A 19,595-nucleotide genomic window follows, 5' to 3' on the forward strand; every position below is an offset into this window, starting at 1 on the left:
TACTGTTGTTAGCCGCTCTGAGTCCGGCATTGGTTGGGGAGGGTGGGATATAAATAAATTATTATTATTATTATTATTATTATTATTATTATTATTATTATTATTATTATTATTATTATCCCTACTGAGCTATTGACACCCTCAAATATCTCTAACAGGTTTGTGAGCTGGGATTGGGCCTTGCAGAAGCCATGCTGGGGCTGCTTCAGCAGGGCTGCTGCTTCTTCCTCTCCTCCTCCTCCTCCTCCTCCGTGGCCTTGGTTATTTTGCCTCTCCAGAGACCAGATCCAAACCCCAGTCCACCCACACAAGCCGCCAAGCGGCCATGGGACCAGGACCCATTGCAACTCACCCTGAGCCCTTGCAGTGGGGCCAGGGCAGGGTCCTCAGGGAATACTTGGGGTCCCTTTGGGATGGGGCCTTGAAGGGCGAGACGAGGGACGTATCCTGAGTCAGTCCACCTAGCTCGCTCCAACCTGCCCTGCCTGCTGGCTTTCTTTGGGATTCCAGGGAGGGGGCATAGTCGGCACTGCAGAGCAGCTGTCTCCCCACCAAGCCAGGCCAAGGGTTTGTCTGCCCCTATAAATGCCACGTGGCATTGAACCCGGGACTTTCTGCATGCAGAACAGACACTGTGCCCACAGGTCCCATCATGCACCAGAAGCCCTGGCTGTGGCTGCTCAGGGACCAGCGCTTTGTTCAGCAGCACCCTCGTCTTCCTTGTGCTGCCTGTATGCCCAAAGATGTCCCTGTGGGCCCACTTCCACCACCTCCGGGCCCCCACGCGACCCCTCTCCCAGCACCCCACCACAATGCCAGTGCCACCCACCCACCCACGTTGGAGAGATCACGTTGGGGCGCCTCAAAATCCCTTGTCTCCCACACTCTGAACAACTGGGTGTCCTCAGCTAATCTGGGGCACCCCAACTCCATTCTCTACTGCCCCCTCTCACCCCACGGTGGCACTTGTGTGGGGAGCCCAAGTGAAATCTCCATGGGGTAGCTGAGGGGGACTTTCACCCCATGGCGACCCATGCACGGGGTGGACATGGGGAAGGGAAGGAGAGTCCCCTAAGGAACAGTGACTGGGCAGACGTCACCACAGAAGTAGGCTGTCCTATCCTGAAGAGCAAAAAAGAGGACAGCCCAAACCGCTGCCAGCCTGAGCCTAATAAAGAAATAAATAACACCCCCCCCCAAAAAAGCCAGACATTTTCTTTAAAATATAAAATTCTCCCCGGTCGGGCATGTTGGTCCCCCAAAAGAGGCTATGTCTGGGATTTTCAGGACATATGGCAACTCTACACAGAAGGGAAAACGAGGCAGGCGCCTGTGAACACCCCCCCACCCCAATTTGGTCTGGATTAGAGGAATTATCAGGGTACTGGTGTGTTAAGGAGGGGATTGGTTGGGGAAAGAGAAGCTCCCTCCCTTTCCCCAGTGACCCCCCAAGAGTCATGGGAGGGGGGCTCCCGTGTGATTTCACACAAGCAGACGAAAGGGACACATCCTCTCGGCTCTGAGCCCCCCGGCCAGCCCCTGCCAGCTCAGGCCCCATTCAGACCCCACCATTTCATTCACTATATGGGAATTTCTGCTCCTCCCTTTCCTGCCCAGGGGAGCTTTCGGAGGAGGATTTGAGGGACAGAACTGATTGAAGATCCCCCACATTCTCAGCAGCCCTGCAGAGAGGCCTGGAGTAAAAACATAGGAAAAGCCCGCTGGATCCGGCCACCTAGTTCAGCACCCTCTTCTCACAGCGGCCGACCAGTTCCCTGTTCTCCCCCGGCCATGAATAGTCCTATCGACTTCCATCCTGTCTCTTCCTCGCCTGTTCTCGAAGCTGCTGCAACCTTTCAGCGCTCCCTCGCCTGGGTCACTTAGTGGCCCCTTCCTCAACCTCTTCCAACTCTACGGTATCCTTTGTGAGGCGAGGTGACCAGAACAGGACCCAGGGCTCCACATGCAGTCACACCACAGATTGGTATTACGGCATCTGCAGTTTTATTTTCAGCTCCTTTCCTAATGATCCCTAGCATGGAATTTGCCTTTATCAAAGCCACTGCACACAGTGGATCACTTGGATCAACCCCCTGTGCTGGGAGCACTTGCACCACCCAATCCCCTGGCATGCACCACCGTGGGGGGGGGTGCCCTGGTTCCCCACCCCCCACGCAGGGAGTTTGTCCTGACTGTGGGTTCCAGCATAGCTAGGTGAGGAGCTTGAATTTCCCGGGGGGGGGGGCCTGCATGGATTGAGATGGGGGGGGGTCCCAGTGGCCTGAGCACAGCACGCTGCTTTGGTGAGGGCCCTGGGGGTGCTGGAGGGGCATCTATGGGTTTGTAATCACGACCCCCACAGCACTTTTGACATGCCCCGTGTGCTCTAATATCCCTGGAGGAAGGAGATTTGGCTGAGGGAGGGTGGCAGCGTCGCCTGTGGATCTCAGAGACAGACCAACAGCTTTGGGGCCATATTCCTCCTCCGGGGGGAGGGCAGCCCCACACCCAAGTGCCACCCTGCTAGACATGGGGTGGATCCTGCCCTCGAGGTGCTCTCGGTGGCCTTGCTCTTTTCCTGCCAGTCTCCTCTGCCCCAGAGGCTGTGCTCCTCCGCGTGGAACCCAGAACCCCCTCCTTGCAGCTGAGAGGAAAAGCAGGGGCAAAAAGGTGACCTCAAAGGTCCCTGCCACCCAAAGACGTCTGAAGGCAAGCAAGATCACTGCTGGGGGTGAGGGTGGAGAAGGATCTCTCCCTGCACAGGATCTGCTGGGATCACAAGGTGCTCCAAGACGTTTTCTTTTCCCCCTTGGCATGATACAAGTGCGCGGCCCACGCCCGATAACAGCACCCACCCCCTGGGGGTCCCCTACCGTGCTCTGGGTGGGGTCTCCCTTCCACGGGGACGCTGACGGTCCGGCGCAGGAGCTTGTTCCGAGCGGGATCCCGCTGGCGTTCTCGAAGGAGCAGGGGGTGGATCTGGACAGGAGAGAGGCAGACACAAGGGCACAAGAGATAGCAGAGGGGAAAGGAGCTCCAAGGCCCACCCGCTCCACCCCACAGTCCACCCCACACCCAAGCAGCTTCGGGGGCCAACGTGGTGCTCCCAGGGGAGAAGCAGAAGCGGAAGACGAGGCCCCAACTCAACAAGGGGGGGGGGCGGGACTCTGACCAAACCAGTGAGTCCGCGATGGGTGCCAAGGCACCGACCCTGGCCACATCCACACCAGGCATTCAAAGCACCCAGCTCCCCCTGAAGAATCCTGGGGGAAATTGCAGCTCTGCGCAAGGTGAACTACAGTTCTTTAAGGGAAGCTGTGTGCTTTGAATGTCTGCTGCTGACACATCCTCTGGCTGCTCAGAAGGAGAGCGCACACCCACCCACCCACCCCAGGGAACAGGCGCCTTTTGTGCCCCATTGCCTGCTTCTTCTGACTCTCCTCTCCCCAACACCTTGTGGTAGAGTTCCTTTTCCTTTCACCTGGAGGCAGGGTTGGGACGTTCTGCATACCAAGCAGCTCCTCCTGCAGAGAGGGAAGTCTTTTTCTGGGGTCTGGGAGACCCCCCCCCCAGGGTTCCTTCCTTCCCTTCTCTCTCTCTCTCTCTCTGCACTTCAGGCTTCCCATGATGCTCCTCCCTGCTTCACAAGGAAGGCTCCCAGAGGCTGGAGGCTGCCTTCCCCCACGGACCCGAGGATTGAAACTCCCTGAGTCCAGCTGTGGTGCCTTGGGGGGTCTCCAGCACCCGCCAGAGAAGTTAGCGTTTGTCTCCTAACTCCTAGCAGACTCCCTCAGAAGTTGAAGGAACTCTCCTTTGTTGGAGGTTTTTACACATAGTGAGGAGGATGTCTGTCATGGATGCTTTGGCTGAAATTTCTGCACTGCAGGGGGTTGGACTAGATGCCCCTGGGGGTCCCTTCCAACTCTACAGTTCTATGGTTCTATGAACTGCTGCTGCCAGCAACCCGTCAGCATTTGCAAAGAATGTGGTGGGGCAGGTAGCCAAAGCCTGGCAGGATTTGGGCCATCATCAGAGGGGAAGAAGGGGGGCAGCAGGGGCAGCAGGAATCTCAGAGAGAGGAGACTCCAACTAAAACTTAAGGAGAACTTTCACTGAATCAGGCGTGGTCTGACCAAGGCAGAATCTAGAATGGGGCCATTACTTTCTGAGGATAAGAGGAGCTTGACAGCAGAATGGTCTCCCTCAGGATGTGGTGGACTGTTGCGTTTGCAAAGTAAAGGAAGGACTGGACCCTGATCAAAAACAAGACACGAGGCTTTGACCAGCAAGGCTCTCGGAGAAAGTGCGTAAACCACACCCCTCACCAGGCCATTTTATTAGCAGAAGAATCTTTTACACAGTGCTTGTAAGAACCAATCATATTTCCTCTGAGCATTTCATCAAACCCCACGTGAGGAAAAAGTTACACTACAACACTAATTAGCATGCATATATTTTGGGGTAAATATGTTGAGAACTACAAAGGGGTGCATCTGGCAACCCCAGAGCTGAGAAATAAACATGATAAGAAGGATGGCCGGAAAGACCAGATCACTACCACCTTCATGTGAGATCTGTTTCCTGGCTATATAAGAAACTACATCAAAGAAACTGCCCACTCTCTTTTATGGCCCAGGATGCCTGCCTGGCAAAGCAACTGCTGTGTACGTGACGTGAGGAGAGAGAAATGGGCAGTAGAGGCAAAAGGGCATGAAAGGGGCACGAATGTAGAATCTTATGGGATTTAATCAGAAATTATCGTCAATATATCAAACCCAGTCAACACAATGTCTTCATGGTGGACACGATGGCTTGATGTATATCCTATAATTCCTCATGGTAATCCCATCTGATCCCTACAGTGGACTCTCCCTTGGTAATAATAATAACAATAACTTATTATTTATATGCCTTCCACCAAGCATTCAAAACTTCCCTGAGCAGGGCTGCCTTCAGATGTCTTCTAAAAGTCAGTTGTTTATTTCCTTGAATCTGATGGGAGGGCATTCCACAGGGCAGGTGCCACCACCAAGAAGGCCCTCTGCCTGGTTCCCTGTAGCCTCACTTCTCGCAGTGAGGGAACCGCCAGAAGGTTTTTAAGCAGAGGTCAGATGGCCATATGACCCTCGGGGTTCCTTCCGTCTCTGCAGTATTGTGATTCTATGACTCTATGAACCCAAGAGCCACTGTCCTTTCCTGCTGCCTCCAGCCGTGGATGGAAGGCACAGCCATGGCAGCTGGTAGCCCTCAATAGCCCTTTCCTCCACGAATCTCAGGGCAAGCAAAATACAATGCAAAGGAATGCAGAGAAATAAAGACTCACACAATTCTGTGTGCAAGTTCTGTAGAACTTCCCAAAAAACAAATATAAAAATAAGACCAAGTGTCTGTTTCTTTCAATATAGCAGCGACAACCCTTACACAATGAGCAGAGTGCCTTCTCCGTTTTAAGAAATTGACTTTTCTATTTGAGTATGTGCTTTGCCGTCTTATCGTTCCATTGCGGGCCGACCGGAGGAAGACATTGGACACAGAGATTGGCATCCAGTGATCTCAGGATTTCACACAGCTGGGGGACTGCAGTTTGAGTGACTGAGAGGAAAGCTACAACACTCTCAGGGATGTGGACAGCTTTTTCTGGTGTGTGGGTTATCCTACACCACTTCTTCTTCTTATTATTATTATTATTATTACACTTGTAGGGATTATTTTCTCTTTACTGAAAGAAGGAATATTTGGATGGAGCTTTGGCTATGAGACTTCCTGTATTGCACCTGAATATGATTTTGGTACTGAATACATTATGTAAAAGCTATATTTAAAGAAACGGACACTTGGTGGAATATAAGTCTCATTTTTATATTTGGTCTTTGGGAAGTTCTATTTAATTGCATACAGAGTTGTAGGAGCTGTATGTCTCAGGGTGGCTGGGCAATGGGCTCCCCCCGGTGCCCCCCCAGGAGCAAAATGCCCACCCCACCCTCCCCGTCCCCCCCAGCGCCCCCCACTCCCACGACCTGCCGGCCTCTCACCTCTTCCTCATCCAGCATCAGCAGCTGGTTTCCGGAGATGATGCAGAATCGGGGGTTCCAGGGCCGGTCGTAAGGGGAGTGCATGTACTGGGCGCGGTGCATAGGGGCTCCTCGCACATCTGCGCAAAGTGGAAAGGGAAGCATTAAGCAAAGGCCCCCGGGCACCCCCTTCCCTCCCACCCCCACCTCTGGCCAGCCCCTCTCCCTCCTCTGGCAAATACCCGATCGGCACCATGCGCGCGCACACACATACATGCTGTGGCCCAGTTCACAGGTTAGGATCAGGCAGCCATTGGGGCCGCCCAAATCCAAGGCGACCCCCCCTTACCCCAACACCGCCCCCAAGAGAACAGCCGCCATTGCTGCCACCCTAAGGGCCAAACAGCAAGCAAAGGGACAGAGGAAGCGTAAGAACGTAAGAACAGAGGGAAAGCCTGCAGGATCAGACCCAAAGGGGTCCACCTAGCCCAGGATTCTATCCTCACAGTAGCCAAGCAGACGCCCATTGTGGAAACACGCAAGCAGCAACCCAGTGCAAGAGCAGTTTCCAGCAACTAGCATTCAGAAGCATCGCTATCTCCGACTGCGGAAGCACAGCATGGCAGTCCTGGCTGGGAGCCATCAAGGGCCCGTTCCTCCAAGAGGAGCCGCTGCTGCCTTGGGCCACCTCAGGCCACACTGGTCCGCCTGGCTGGCAGGTGGCTCTCCAGGGTCGCAAGCAGGGATGGGGGGGTCTCACCTGGGCCCACCAGGTGATGCCAACAACACAGCTGTGGTCAGGGAAGCCCCATTTTCACTACAGTGTGTGCCCTCAAATAACAGGAGGGTGACTTTTTAAATCTAACCCTTTGAAGGACTCTCTCCCTCCCTGGGACCTTTTGTATGCAAATAAGGTGTCCTCTCCCCCCCCCCCCAAATGAGCCAAGGCTCTTCCTGTAGCAGAGCAAGTGGTCTGTGCAAGGTGTTAAAAACAGGGATGGGGCAGGGCACTTAGACGACTCCCCAAATATCCCAAGCCCCCCCCCCCCCGGGCCTCGAAGTAGGGCCAGGACAATGAACCTGACCGTTTCTCTTCGCCATTTACACAAGCACCACACATGCAGAGGCTCAGAAAAGCAGCCTATAAAATCGTAGCAATAAGCAGATACCATGTATCTTACTGTTTCCTCTGACTATCCAATATAGAAAACTGTAGAAACTTCAAATAATCACCAAAATTCAATGGTTTGAGCGATTTCCTTGGTTCCAATGGTTAATATCTCCTCTGGAAGAGGGGAATCGGGGCCCACCCTGCCTCCATAATCCCTTAAACATAAAAGTCACATACTCCTTGCCCCTCCATAAGGTGTGAATAGGAGGCAGGAGGCGATCAAGGACAGGACATACCCCAGGCAGAAATCCAGGGATGGTGGATTGAATCCTGATACTTTCAAAGGAGCAGCACAGGGAAGCCTTGCAGCTAGGGGGATGTGTAAATACTTTTATTGTTCTTGGGAACTTAAGTCCAGGTACTTAAAAGGTGACTGGAACAAGGATGGTGAACAGAGGGTTGGGTGATGGGCTCATGTTTCTACACGCCAAACACTCCTAACTTTGTGACATTTGCGATGTATTGATGATGCTGTTGAAAAAATGTCTTATGGGAAATGGGGAGAGGTCTTCAAAGTCCGTGCAGCCCCAGGCTCGGGGCTCCTGATCTTTGTGTGTTGGCGCCTTGTTGCAACCAATAAAGATCAGGTCTGCTGGCCGCTGTTTTGCCTCTTGAACTTGGCTGGAGACTCCTCCTTTTGCTGACCAGAGGGACACTTGTCACCCCGGGAAGCTGGATGCCACCTGGCTTGGGGGCTGGGACAGCCTCTTCAGCCCCCTTTCCCCACAACCACCAGGTGGTCTATGGCAGGGTGGGGTGGGCGACTGCAGGGGGTCCCTGGCAGAGGCACCTCACCCTCAGCAGCCTCCTGGCAGGCTCAGGTGGAAGGGCGACCAGTGGGCCCTGGAAGGAGGAGGAGGAAGAGGGGCCCCCTCTCCTCGCTGAGCCTCCATTTGGAGAGCAGGGAAGGAATCTCCATATGGGGGTGGGGAGCAGAGGGTGGGGAGTTGTATAAGGGCTTCGCCTGGCAATGTGGTGCTGCCCTCCAGTGGCGAGAAAAACCCAGCCAGGTCCTAGAAGCTAGTCCAGTTATGTGTGTGCTCAGGGGCGCTTCAGCTACCCATAGAGTGTGGGGCTGGCAAGCAGGTCACCCCGAAAGGTGCACCCTGCAACCTGCGCATGGCTTGCCAGGCCCAAGGAGAAAAGGGCGGCAGCCTCAGCCTCCAGGTGCCAAAGGACCGGTTCTCGGAATGCGCAGGATATTTTTAGATCCTTAAAAGAGATGGGTGGGAATGTGGGTGAAGAAGAAGCCAAGCTCAACAAGATGGCCAGGATCTTGAGAAGCCGCTCTGAGGCTTCAGCACAGGCCAGACCCCCAGCCCAGGGGGTGCCCTCACTGCCAGCCCCACCAGCCTCTGGAAAGGAGGGCCCCCCCATGCCCACAGTTGCCGGTCAGCTGCCAAGGCCCCCGACACCCTTTCCATGCCCCTTCCTTCCTTCTTTCCACTGTTACTGGTAGCAGACGTTCTCTGGATGCCTTGCAATTGCACACATCAAAACCAAAGCCAGAAACCAAACATTAAAACCATAACCCCTAAGGAAGGCATATAACAGTCTCTCCCCCCCCCCCGGTGCCCCCCAGGATGTTGTTTTGGAGGGCTGCTCCTGTCAGCCTCATCCGGTTGGGAGATGTTTCCCATACCACGGGGGGGGGGGGCTGGTTAGGGGAGGCAGCAGATAATTAACAGTATGTTACAAAAACGCACAGCAGCACCAAAATCCCCACAGCTGAAGATCTGCAACTATACACCTCACAGAAAGGCATTGAGTCCGAAAAGCCAGAGAAAGCCAAAGTGGGCCTCTCTGCTGGGGACACCCAGTCACCAGGGTGCCACCCCTGGAAAGGCCCTTCATATTCCCTCCGAGGGGAGGGAGCCATGGCAGATTTAAAAGAGTTTAGAACAAGTCACTGTCACAGAGCAAGGGCAGGCGCATGCATCAAAAGCTGACCCACGAAGATGCCAGGAGCACGGGGGGGGGGGAGCCCACAGCTAAGGGGTCACTGTGGAGAAGGCTCTCCCACGAGCCACCCACTCACCCCACACATACCAGAACAACTGTTGAGAGCCCTCCTCATTTTCATGCCCAGGCAGGTCTCTCAGAGGCCGAGTTCTTTAGGGCTTTAAACACTCCTGGGAGCATCTTGACTCAAGCCCAGGAACTACGGGGCAGCCAACCTTGGCAGGGGGCAGCCCTCAGCCTGTGTCCTGGCCACAAGGGGAAGTTTGGACAAGGGGAAGGTCAAGAACCCAAGGCCTGCAGCCCTTAGAATTGGGTGCAGAACAGTCTGGCGAGCCCATCTTTTTCCAGTTCAAACCTTAAAGGTAAAGGACCCCTGACAGTTAAGTCCAGTCAAAGGCGACTCGGGGTTGCGGTGCTCATCTCGCTTTACCGGCCGAGGGAACCAGCGTTTGTCTGCAGTTTTTCCAAATCATGTGGTCAGCATGACTAAGCCGCTTCTGGCGAAACCAGAGCAGCGCATGGAAACGCCGCTTACCTTCCCGCTGGAGCAGTACCTATTTATCTAATTGCGCTTTGGGGCGTGCTTTCGAACTGCTAGGTTGACAGGAGCAGGGACCGAGCAATGGGAGCTCACCCCGTCGTGGGGATTTGAACCGCTGACCTTCTGATCGGCAAGCCCAAGAGGCTCAGTGGTTTAGACCATAGCGCCACCCGTGTCCCTGGTCCCCCTCAAAAGCTTCTCTTCATCCTCCCCTTGGCTTGCCTCCGGGATCTGAGTGTCCCAGTGGCGATAAGGCCCACTAGCTGCCCCCTCACACAGATTCCAATGAAGTAAGAGAAACAGGTGCCCCTGGACTGAGCCAGTGCCCAACTACCCACTTCCGTCCACAACCCCCCGCCCGTTGCCTGCCTCTCCCTGCACAGGGATGGCCCTTAGGGACCAAGCACCCCAGTCCCCTGCCTCCCTCTGGCCTCTCCAAGGAGGATGCAAGCGAAGGAGCGGAAGGCAGGTTCAGACTGAGGACTGGAGGGAGGTGGTGCAGCTTTCAACAAAGTATCTGACCAAAGAGACCCACACACCCAGTAAGCCCAGGAGTCCTGGAATCAGCGGGTCAAGGACTGGTGAAGTTAGTAGCAAGCAGAGTGTAGGAAAAAGAGGGTGGGGTGTAGAAAGTGGGGTCCTCCAAGGATCCAGAACAGGGCCTCTGCTTGGTGAGCAGAGAGGTGGCCACATCTGCCCTGGATATTGTAGAGCTGGGAAAGGTCTGGAAAAAGGGGCAAAAGAAATTATCGGGGGGGGGGGGGAATGAAGCGGCTCCCCTATGAGGAAAGGCAGCAGCATTGGGGACTTTTTAGCTTGGGAAAAAAGTATTTGATGTGTCATCCAAGGAAGCAGAGGTATTTCTTGCAGCAATAGATCTTCAAATGCATAACGCTTGGAAATGGTTTGTCAACAATTTTATCTTTTTCTGATCACCCACAATGGCCCAGTGTGTATGAACTTACTACAGCCAGCTCTTCGGTCACTAGTGACTCTTCTGTTTTTTCTCCATCTGCAAAATTTTCAGAAGTATAAGCTTCCTCACAACCAACGACAGTGTTTGCTGCCTCCTCTGTGTACTTTATGCAGCATATTTGTGCTAGCCAACAGTGTGCCAGTTCTTTCTTCTGCTGTCACCCATTTCTCAGTGTTTCCAGAAAGAGTGAAGCCAACCCTTCTAACATCTCCCTGTTCAAGCTGGAAGGTGTGCAGAGGAATAGGATCAAGGGTCTGGAAAGCAAGCCTTGCGAAGAACGCTTGAGGGGCCTGGAGGAGACGGAGAGGAGAGATGATGGCCATCTTCAAATATCTCCAGGGCTGCCGCATGGAAGATGGAGAAAGCCTGCTGTCTCCCGCTCTGGAGGGCAGGACTCGAACCAGGAGCTTCAAGTGACAAGAAAGGAGATTCCGAAGAAACACCAGGAAGAGCTTTCTGGCAGCTGGAGCTGTTTGACGGTGGAATCGAGGCTTCTGAGCAGAGGTGGGGCGGCAGCTGCAGGACACCCACGTGGCCTTTCCTCACACATTTGGGAATGGATATCAGGTAAGAGGTTTTCCTTCAGCCGGCCCTGTTTTGGGCAGAGAGGCGCTTCTGGCAGCAAGAGCTCTTTGGCAGTGGAGGGGTCTCCCTCAGGAGCTGGGGGGCTCTCCTTCCTTGGAGGTTTCCAAGCAGAGGCTGGACGGCCGCCTGTCACGCATGCGCAGAATCGTGCATTGCAGGGGGCTGGACTAGATGACCCTTGGGGCCCCTTCTCAGCTCAGGGCCTTAGGCATTCTTCCGCCGAACCTCCTCCTGGGACCCACGAGGGATGGGGAACCCCCTGCGCCTCCTCCTCCTCCTCCTCCTCCGGCCGCCCAGAGGCTCCGCCCCTCCTCACGAGCTCCCCGCCCCTTCTTCCGAGGCCTCTTCCTCGCCCATCCCCCGGGCGGGTGGGCGGCGAAGGCGAAGGCGAAGCGGCGGCCCCGGCGACCGACCTCCGCCTGAGGTAAACTGAGGCGGCGGCGGCGGCGAGGAGAGGCACTGCGGCTGCGCAGTGGAGGGGCCGAAGAAAACCCCGCCCCTCCACGTCAGCCCAGCAGCAGGGGAAGCCACGCCCACGTCCTCGCCTCGTGCGCGCAGACGCAGCGGCCGCAGGCGGGACGGCGGGACTCCCCGCCACATGACGGAGCCCCGCCGCGCTACAGGGTGAAGCGCCCCGAGACCTATGGCTATAGGGGGGTATACAGGTTTGATTATTAATAATAGCAATAATAATAATAATAACATGCATACGATAGTGGGGGCAGGTAAGCCTGCCCCACATAATTGATCACAAGAATGGCAATGCCCATCAGTTTTTTGGGGGTGGCCCCCTCAAATATTTGATGGGGGGCGTTCAACCCCTAGAGGTTGGGTACTAGGGAGTCAGCGCTGTGCTCCCAATGAAATCCTACCCCCACATGACCCCCGGGGGGGGGCGCAGGAGAAGCAGCGCTGCCTCTGCCCTGGCCAGCCTCTGAATTTGCCCAAAGTGTAAGGCATCTTTCTTGCGAAATCGCCGTAAGGCACTCAGACGGGTGGCATTCCTACTATTACAACTAATCATAGTCATCTTAGTGATAATTATGGCGCACGGGGGGGGGGGGGGCAGGAGTCCCCCTGTCCGGCCCCCCCATGTGCTCCTGCATGGCTGCGAAATGTGCCCATTTGGGGGCTGGCCTTCCACTTTCTGAGCTGCAGACCTTGAACTGGGGCGCCTGATGCCAACGCAGGAGAAGGTAACCAGCTGAACGTAGCAGGTTTTGCCCTTTACCTACTGCCCCAAAGTACGTGACACTATTAGGCATGGGGGGGGGATCCAAATGAGGTGTGTCAATGGCGAAAGCATCCCCCTCCCCCCAAAAAATCTCAGCCTCATTGGTTCCTTCCGAGGGGCCTGACTGAAGAAGTCCCTGCCAGGGAAGGGGGGGAACAGGTCCCTCCGGGGCCCACTTGAAGAGGGGCCCGGGGGGCCACCTGGGGGGGTGGGGGGCACAAAAGGCCGCCTTCCCTGGCCAGGAAGGGAGCCAGCAGCGGCGGCCTCCATCTTGGCAGGGGCTGCAGAAAAATATGGGCCCCGCTTGGCCTCTCCCTCCAAAGGGGTCCTGAGACAGCAGGAAGGGAGAGTAGGGCAGCCCCACAACTGGGTCGAGGAGGGGCTGACGCTCCCCACAAGCTCCAAATGGACTCCAAGAACCAGCCCTGGCATCACATGGGACTCGGGTGCGAGAGAGTCACCCGCCAGGCCACCCAGGCATGGCTTCCTCCGGAGGAGGCCTCTGGGATGCGCCCTTCTTCTTGGCTTTGCATCCTTTCTTGCCCCCAACCATTTTTTCTCTGGGAGCCGCCTCCCTAGATGGGCCTCCCTGGAACTACAACTCCCATCATCACCCACGTGGCCAGCCTGGGTGCCAGGCAGGGGGGCGTCTCCCAGCACCCCGCCTCCCTCTCTCCATTTTATCCCCAACAGGGGCAGACCAGGTGCATAGATTCCTGAGATACGCAAGGGGCCTATCCCTAACTCTGCCCTTTGGAACTCCCTGCCTCTTGAAATCCAACAGGCACCTTCGTGGGACTCTAGGCAGAGCCTGCTGAAAACATTTTTGTTCAGACAAGCCTGCACAGGTGCTCAGAAAGGAGAGGTTATTTTAACCTGTTTTAGTACGTATTCTAACTTTTGTAGGGTTGTGATTTCCCCCAAATTTTGCTTGTTTTCTCTTTCTGTAAATGGCTGAGGTTTTTTCCAGTCAAGTGGTGTGTAAATTTCATTAAATTTTGTGTTTTTTATATTGTATGTTTATGTTGTGAACCACCCTGATATCTACAGATGGAGGGTATAATAATAATAATAATAATAATAATAATAATCAGGAGTTGGGCTTCAAATGTCTCCAAGGAACCCCCACCAAGCTCCATAAATATGGGGGAGGGTCCACTCTGCCATCTCTCCCCCACCAGCAATGCCCCTTTTACCTAACAGAGAGCCCTTAAAAAAAACAACTAAGCAAATTGAATTTTACACGCTGTCAGCTTGTCAGATTTTGCTGAAAAATGAAAATCAGCTCTTTTTTTGAGGGGGGGGGCAACTTAGACAGTTCCCTTCCAACTTGACAATGCGATGATTCTCTGATTCTACAATCTTTGCATACGGCTTGGTTCTAATAAGCCTCCTAACAAGAGTTTTACCGGAACGCTGAAACGTAAAACAGGCAGTTGAAAACCGTCGGGGAAATGCTTAAAATCGTCAGCGAGCGGAAATATGAAAAGACGTGTCTGGGTGGGCTTGCCTGAATGGAAACGTTGGCCGCAGGCGCTGGAAAGAGGCCCCAAAAGTCTCCTCTTTGCTTCCTGGCCTGGGAGCCACCAGCCTCGCCTCCCTTCCCCAGCCCTTTTCCAAGCTGCCTGAGCCAGTGGGCACCTTCTCCTCATGTGGCAAGGAGTTCCACCAGTGAACTGGGAGAAGTGTTGCCTTTTCTCCCTCTGAACTTCACCCCAGCGGCTTTTTTGGGGCAGCTGCCCTCGCACTCGCCTCCGCATGCTCCCCGCTCCTAATTTCCATCCCTTCGTTTTCAGGCGCAGCCTTGCCCCACCTGCCCAAAGGCGGCTGCGACAGGGAAAGGCGCTTCCCTGCAGCTTCAAGCAGCAGGCAGAAAAAGCCAGGTCCTCCTGAGACAAACCCCTGGGAGGGGGGGCAGCAGGTTGGCAACACAATCTTGCCCCCAGCGGGCAAAGCAATGCCAGAGATGGCCCAAGCAACCACCACCATTCTTATTTATTAAATTTATATCCTTGCCTTCATCCCATCTCCACAGGCAGGTGAAAATCTCCCAGCGTCACCCCCCCCCCAGCCCAGTCCAGTCCTCCACACCCCCCAGCCAGAAACTCAGGCGCCCTCCTCGGCTGACCCTGTGTGATTGCATTCCGAAGTGCAGCAAGTGGGTTTCAGAATTGCCCCACGGAAGGGGGCAGGAGGAGGGTTCACAACCTCCCAAGCAGCGTTAGAAATTAGCCAGGCGCCAGGCGCGTTTGGCGATTGGCGCGGTCCAATTCTGGCCACGTAGCGATCTCAGGATGCCAGGTGGCGACAGGGAAAAACAGAATGTCTCTTAGAGAAGGAGCTGAAATGTTTTTCTCAAAGCTTAAATTTATTCTGAATTATTATTTCTGATGTTTAGAGGTGTGCCAGCCACTTTGAGATTTGTTTGTTAAAATATAAAGCAGTATAGAAATGATGTTATTGGTAATTATGATATCATTGCTAACAACCACAACGAAAAAAGGCGCCTAGACGTTCAATTGTAGCAACCATAGTCCAGGTTTCAGGTGCCATTTGGCAATGAGATTATATATAACCCCCCTCCATGAATTGGCCTGAAGAGGTGCCCGGCTGGTGCTTGTGGCTGCCCCCCCTCCCGAGACCCCACCTCTTGCGCTCTCTCTTTCTTTGCCATTCTTTCTCCACCTGCTAGAAGGCCAGTTCAGGATGGAGAAGCCTGTAAGGTGCCACCAGCTTTTGGGTGGGGGACACATAGAAGGAGGGAGGGGGCTAGGGACCTGGGTGCGAGGGGCGCTGCCTGCCCCCCAAGTCCAACAAGAAAGAGCCACAGGCCAGGAAATGGTGGCAGAGAGGGGAACAGCCCCCCCCCCGGCAACGTAAAAATGCCAAGCTCCCACACACATTGCTTTTGAGAAAAGGACTGGCTGGCGATATGCAAATGGCATGCAAATGCGAATCTGCTCCCAGCTCGAGGTGCCAATCAGATCTGGAGGCATGCAGATCCCTTCTCCACAAGCTCATTAAATCATCTTCAGGGATGCTTGCCAAAAAATCTCCCCCCCCCCCCTAGACACACATCAAGAGGGGAACATGTGGCTTCGGCCCAGGAAGAGCGAAGTTTTGGGGGACCTCTCGAAGGAAGGCTGTTTCCCCAGCAGGTGACAGGAAGCACCCAACCTCTGCTGGTCACATGAGGCAGAGCCCCCACAAGGTCACCTGGACACCCCCCCCCACAGGACAGGGGTGCGGATCCTGCCAAAGCACACTGTTAACCCTTCAGCTGCCTGCCAGCCACCACAGAGATGTCCCAGACCTCATCCCTGTCCTGGAGACCCCCCTCCCCCTTTCCATCCTCTTCCTGTTGCTATGCAAATGATATGCAAAGGGGCAGCGGCAGAAGCCACTGGGCAGCAGCATCTTGTTGGGGGGAAGCAGGAAGGAGTTGCACCACTGTAGACACAACCAGAACGCCCCCCCCCCCACCGGAAAGAAAGGCCCTGGGTGGTCTCCCAAGGAGAAAACTGGGGGTGGAAGAGAAGTGGCCAGCCTCCTCTCGCCAAGTCATTCCTGGGAGATTGGGACCGGCACCCCCAAACAACTGTGCTATGGGTCAACCACAGAGTGACAGGACGGGGGGGGGGCAGCCCCAGTTCCTGGAAGTGGCAGCAGAGCCACTCAGGCAGCCCAGGACACGCCAGCAAGGGAGGGGCTGGGGCTGCCCCCTTCCTCCTCAGGCCACCCGATGGGAAGGTGGGGGGGTGGAGAAGCCGGACCGTCCTGTCTTGGGGGGGGGGAGGTCTTGGCGGGTGTGTGTGGCTGGGGGGGGGCGGCAGCTCCCTGCAGTGCAGCATCACACTCTGGGAATGTGCTTCTTGCTGAAACAGCCCCCCCCACCACCACCCCAGCATCCCTCTGACAGGGTTGCCTAGCAACATCACGCCCCCTCTCCTGCCACAGGAAGAGAAGGGAGGCCTCCGGGTGCCAAGCGAGGGGTCCCAGAGCCCCCCCAGAAGCCCCTTCCTCTTAAGACACAAGGACTGGGAACAGAGAGCAAGACGCGCGCACACACCCCGGTCACTCTCTCCCCTCTCTCCCCGTCCCCCACATATCACTTGGTGTGGGATCCTGATACACTGCTCCCCCCGCCATGCTTTCAATGGCACAACCACAAAATATGTGCATGAAAGTGTTTGCCAGGCGTACAGCAGCCCCCTTCCCACAAAATGCTGCCCCCACCCACTTTGCCTGTGTTGGTGCTGCACTAACTCCCCCCCCCCCCATGGCTGAGAGGGGGTCTGCCCCACAGAAGAGGCAGGCACAGATTGAGGCTTCTAGGCCTCTGAGCATGGGCAGAGTAGGAGTTAGGAACCCGCAGGTGTGCGGAGCAGTCTCCAGGTGTGGCAGGAGCCCCTGTTCCCTGACCACTGGTCCTGCTGGCTGCTGAGGGTCCAGCCGCAACAGGAGACAGGCTGCCACATGAGGGCCACAGGAGGGGGGTGGCACAGCTGGCAGTGGGAGGGGGCACTCAGGAAACCCCCAGGACCCTATTCGGACCCCCACCCCCGAGCTAGCCGTCATGGTGTGCTCAGCATTTGGAGGGGGCGCATTTGGCGGATGGCACCACATGGCAGTGCCAACCCTGACCCTTTGCACGGCAGGAAGTGGGATCGCCAGAGAGGGCTAGTTTTTTTGGGGGGGGGCGAATTTGAGAGTTGAGGTGGAAGGAGAAGGAAAGACGGAGCTATGGGTCAAGCAGGGGCCTTCAAGGATTCAGGCAGGAGGAAGGGGCTCACTCTGTCCAGGGAGGACGGCAGATGTGAGCAGCATGGGCCGGGGGGGGCAAGAAGAGCTATAAGACACCCCCCTTACAGGCCTCCGTCTCAGGCAGAACCCCCCCCCCCAGCTCAGCATCTGCGAGGAGCAGAGGGGATCCCGGGCCTCTGGTGGTGATGGCGGGGCCTCGCTCGGCCTCCTCTCCCCACAGAGAGGTGCTGGGGGCGGGAGGAGCTGCGCTACCTGCCCCCAACCCACGAAGGCCTTCCCGGGAAGGTCTGGGTGGGATCGAGCGCTAGGATGACGCCTCCCTGCCCCCTCCGCCCCACGTGGAGACCCAAGCGGGCCAGACGGGGGTGGAGTGGGGGGGCACCTGCCCCCCAAGTTCCAGCCGCCCCCCACCCGCCAGGCCCCAGGACGACCCCCAAGATACACAAAATAATCTCCAGCCTGCAGCCCCCCACCCCCACTCCGCGCGCCCCGTCAATCCTAGCCCACGCCAGCCTCGCTCCGGATTCACCGCTGCATCCCCCGAAAATGGGGCGCGGGCTGGGTGGACCTGGCCGGGGGCGGCGAGCTTCCCCCCCCCCGACACTCACACATCCACGCGCGCGCCCGTACCTCGGAAGGGGGCATAGGACATGGTGCCTTCAGCCTCTGCCTGCGCGCTCGCGGCTCATGGACCAGCCGGGGAGGGGGTCGGCCGGCCCGGCAGGGGAAAGGGAGCGGGAGCCGCGGGGAGGGGGCTCGGCCCGGCAGGAGGAGGAGGAGGCGGCGGGCGGGGGGGGCGCCGGGCCTGCCTGCCTGCCTCCCCCGCACTGCGCCCCCGCCCGCCCGCCCGCCTCTTGGCGGCGCCTCCCCGGCTGGTCCTGATGCGAGAGGATGTCGCCGCTGGTCCTGATGCGAGAGAGGATGCGGGCGAGGATGCAGGCGGCGGCCGCGGAGGAGGAGGAGGAGGATGCTGGCGCGGAGGCTGCGGCGCGCACAGGCTCCCTCTCGCCGCCGCCGCCGCCGCCGCCGCTGCCGCTGCTGCTCTTCGCTCCTCCTCGCTCCTCGCCTTGCCGCCTCCTCCTCCTCCTCCTTCCTCTTCCTCCTCCTCCTCCGGCAGCCGCCTCAGCATCACAGCCCGGCCGGCCGCGCAGAGGAGCAGCAGCAGCAGCAGCGCATCTCCGCCGCGTCGCCGCAGGAGCGCTGCCCACTCTTAAAGGCGCCCGCCGGCAGCAGCTGCTGCTGCATTTCGAGGGGGGCACCGGAGCCGCTGCGGAGGGCAGGAAAGGCGAGGTGGCGGGAGAGGGGGGGCGTCTCACGGTGCCCCCCACCACGCTGGATCCACCACTCTCCCGGCATGACTCCCCCTCCACCACAGGGCACCCCCCAGCGTGCAATTTTTAGTTGGTGGGAGAAGAAGGCAGTGTCTGATGCGGGGGTTACTACTTTCAACCTTCCCCACGTGGCGACACCCCCATTCTTATCACCCAGGGTGCAAAGGCTCAGCACAGCTCCCCCCCCCCCATCTCAAGGCACATCTGGAGGGGGGGTGCAGTGGCTTTGCTAGGCCCTGCTCACTCCTTCCTCCACCTCCTGGGCCAGCCACACAGAGCAGAGGCCTGTTGCACTGGCCCCTCCATCCCCACAGCAAGCTGGAAAAGCAGGACCCTCATGGACCCATTTTACAGATAGGGAGGACTGAGGCTTCTGGGGCCAGCTGGGCCAGCCTTAGCCTACAGACAACCCTGTGGCGTAGGCCAACGCTGCAGGCGAAGCAGGACCTCTTTGCAAGAGCCATGTTTGTGATGGGGGGGGGGCTATTGATTTCCTCAGTTCCCCAGAAAATCACCCTATGGGAGCCATGCAAGTGAATAGGGGCTCATCTTATTTCACCTTCTATTGGGTGGAACGGGAGGGTTCTGGGCAGAAACTATTTGATGGATAAGCAAGAGAGGATATATCAAAGTTAATTTATCTCTCACATGAGAGGTTTAGCGCCTTGGCCTTTCTGAGTTAAACTATTCCCATCCCTTGGCAGAGTAGAAACAGAAACTTGAGAGTAGGTTCCTTAGCTTTAAATGTACTTGGAGTCACGCCCTTTGCCACCTGCAAAAGTAATCAGACTGTGTGGTAAGTACAAGAAAACACATTTACTCACATGTAGGTCTTGCCAGGATCCAGCAAACAGCAGGGTACCAGGCAGACAGTGATGCTTGTAACTGACCCTACAGACTCAAAGAACCGAGGCTGTCAAGCAGCTCAGTGACCTTTGGCTTTTGACTTAGAAGAAACAATACATTTTCTGCTCTCTGGGTTGTAGGAGGATTTTCCAAATTCCTTGACCTCCACACCCT

General features: G+C 56.4%; 1 protein-coding gene across 6 annotated transcripts in view; it reads right to left on the reverse strand.

Moving 5' to 3' along the window:
- Positions 1-18,024, reverse strand: part of SYNGAP1 (synaptic Ras GTPase activating protein 1) — a 59,634-nt gene extending 41,610 nt beyond the window's left edge. For 3 of the 6 annotated variants that reach the window (XM_083493682.1, XM_083493677.1, XM_083493676.1), the window contains exons 1-3: positions 17,875-18,024; positions 6,033-6,151; positions 2,874-2,979 (exon numbers count right to left, since the gene is read on the reverse strand). In XM_083493682.1, coding sequence (XP_083349808.1) covers positions 2,874-2,979; positions 6,033-6,151; positions 17,875-17,896 — 247 coding nt within the window. In that variant the 5' untranslated portion in view covers positions 17,897-18,024. Of the gene's footprint in view, positions 1-2,873; positions 2,980-6,032; positions 6,152-10,650; positions 11,332-17,874 lie in introns of those variants that run through there. The other 3 variants (XR_014523438.1, XM_083493679.1, XM_083493678.1) reach the window with 2 other exon arrangements.
- Between the last annotated feature and the right edge of the window lie 1,571 nt (positions 18,025-19,595).

Source organism: Podarcis liolepis (assembly GCF_965112155.1).
Source record: "Podarcis liolepis genome assembly, chromosome: 2".
Lineage (NCBI taxonomy): Eukaryota > Metazoa > Chordata > Lepidosauria > Squamata > Lacertidae > Podarcis > Podarcis liolepis.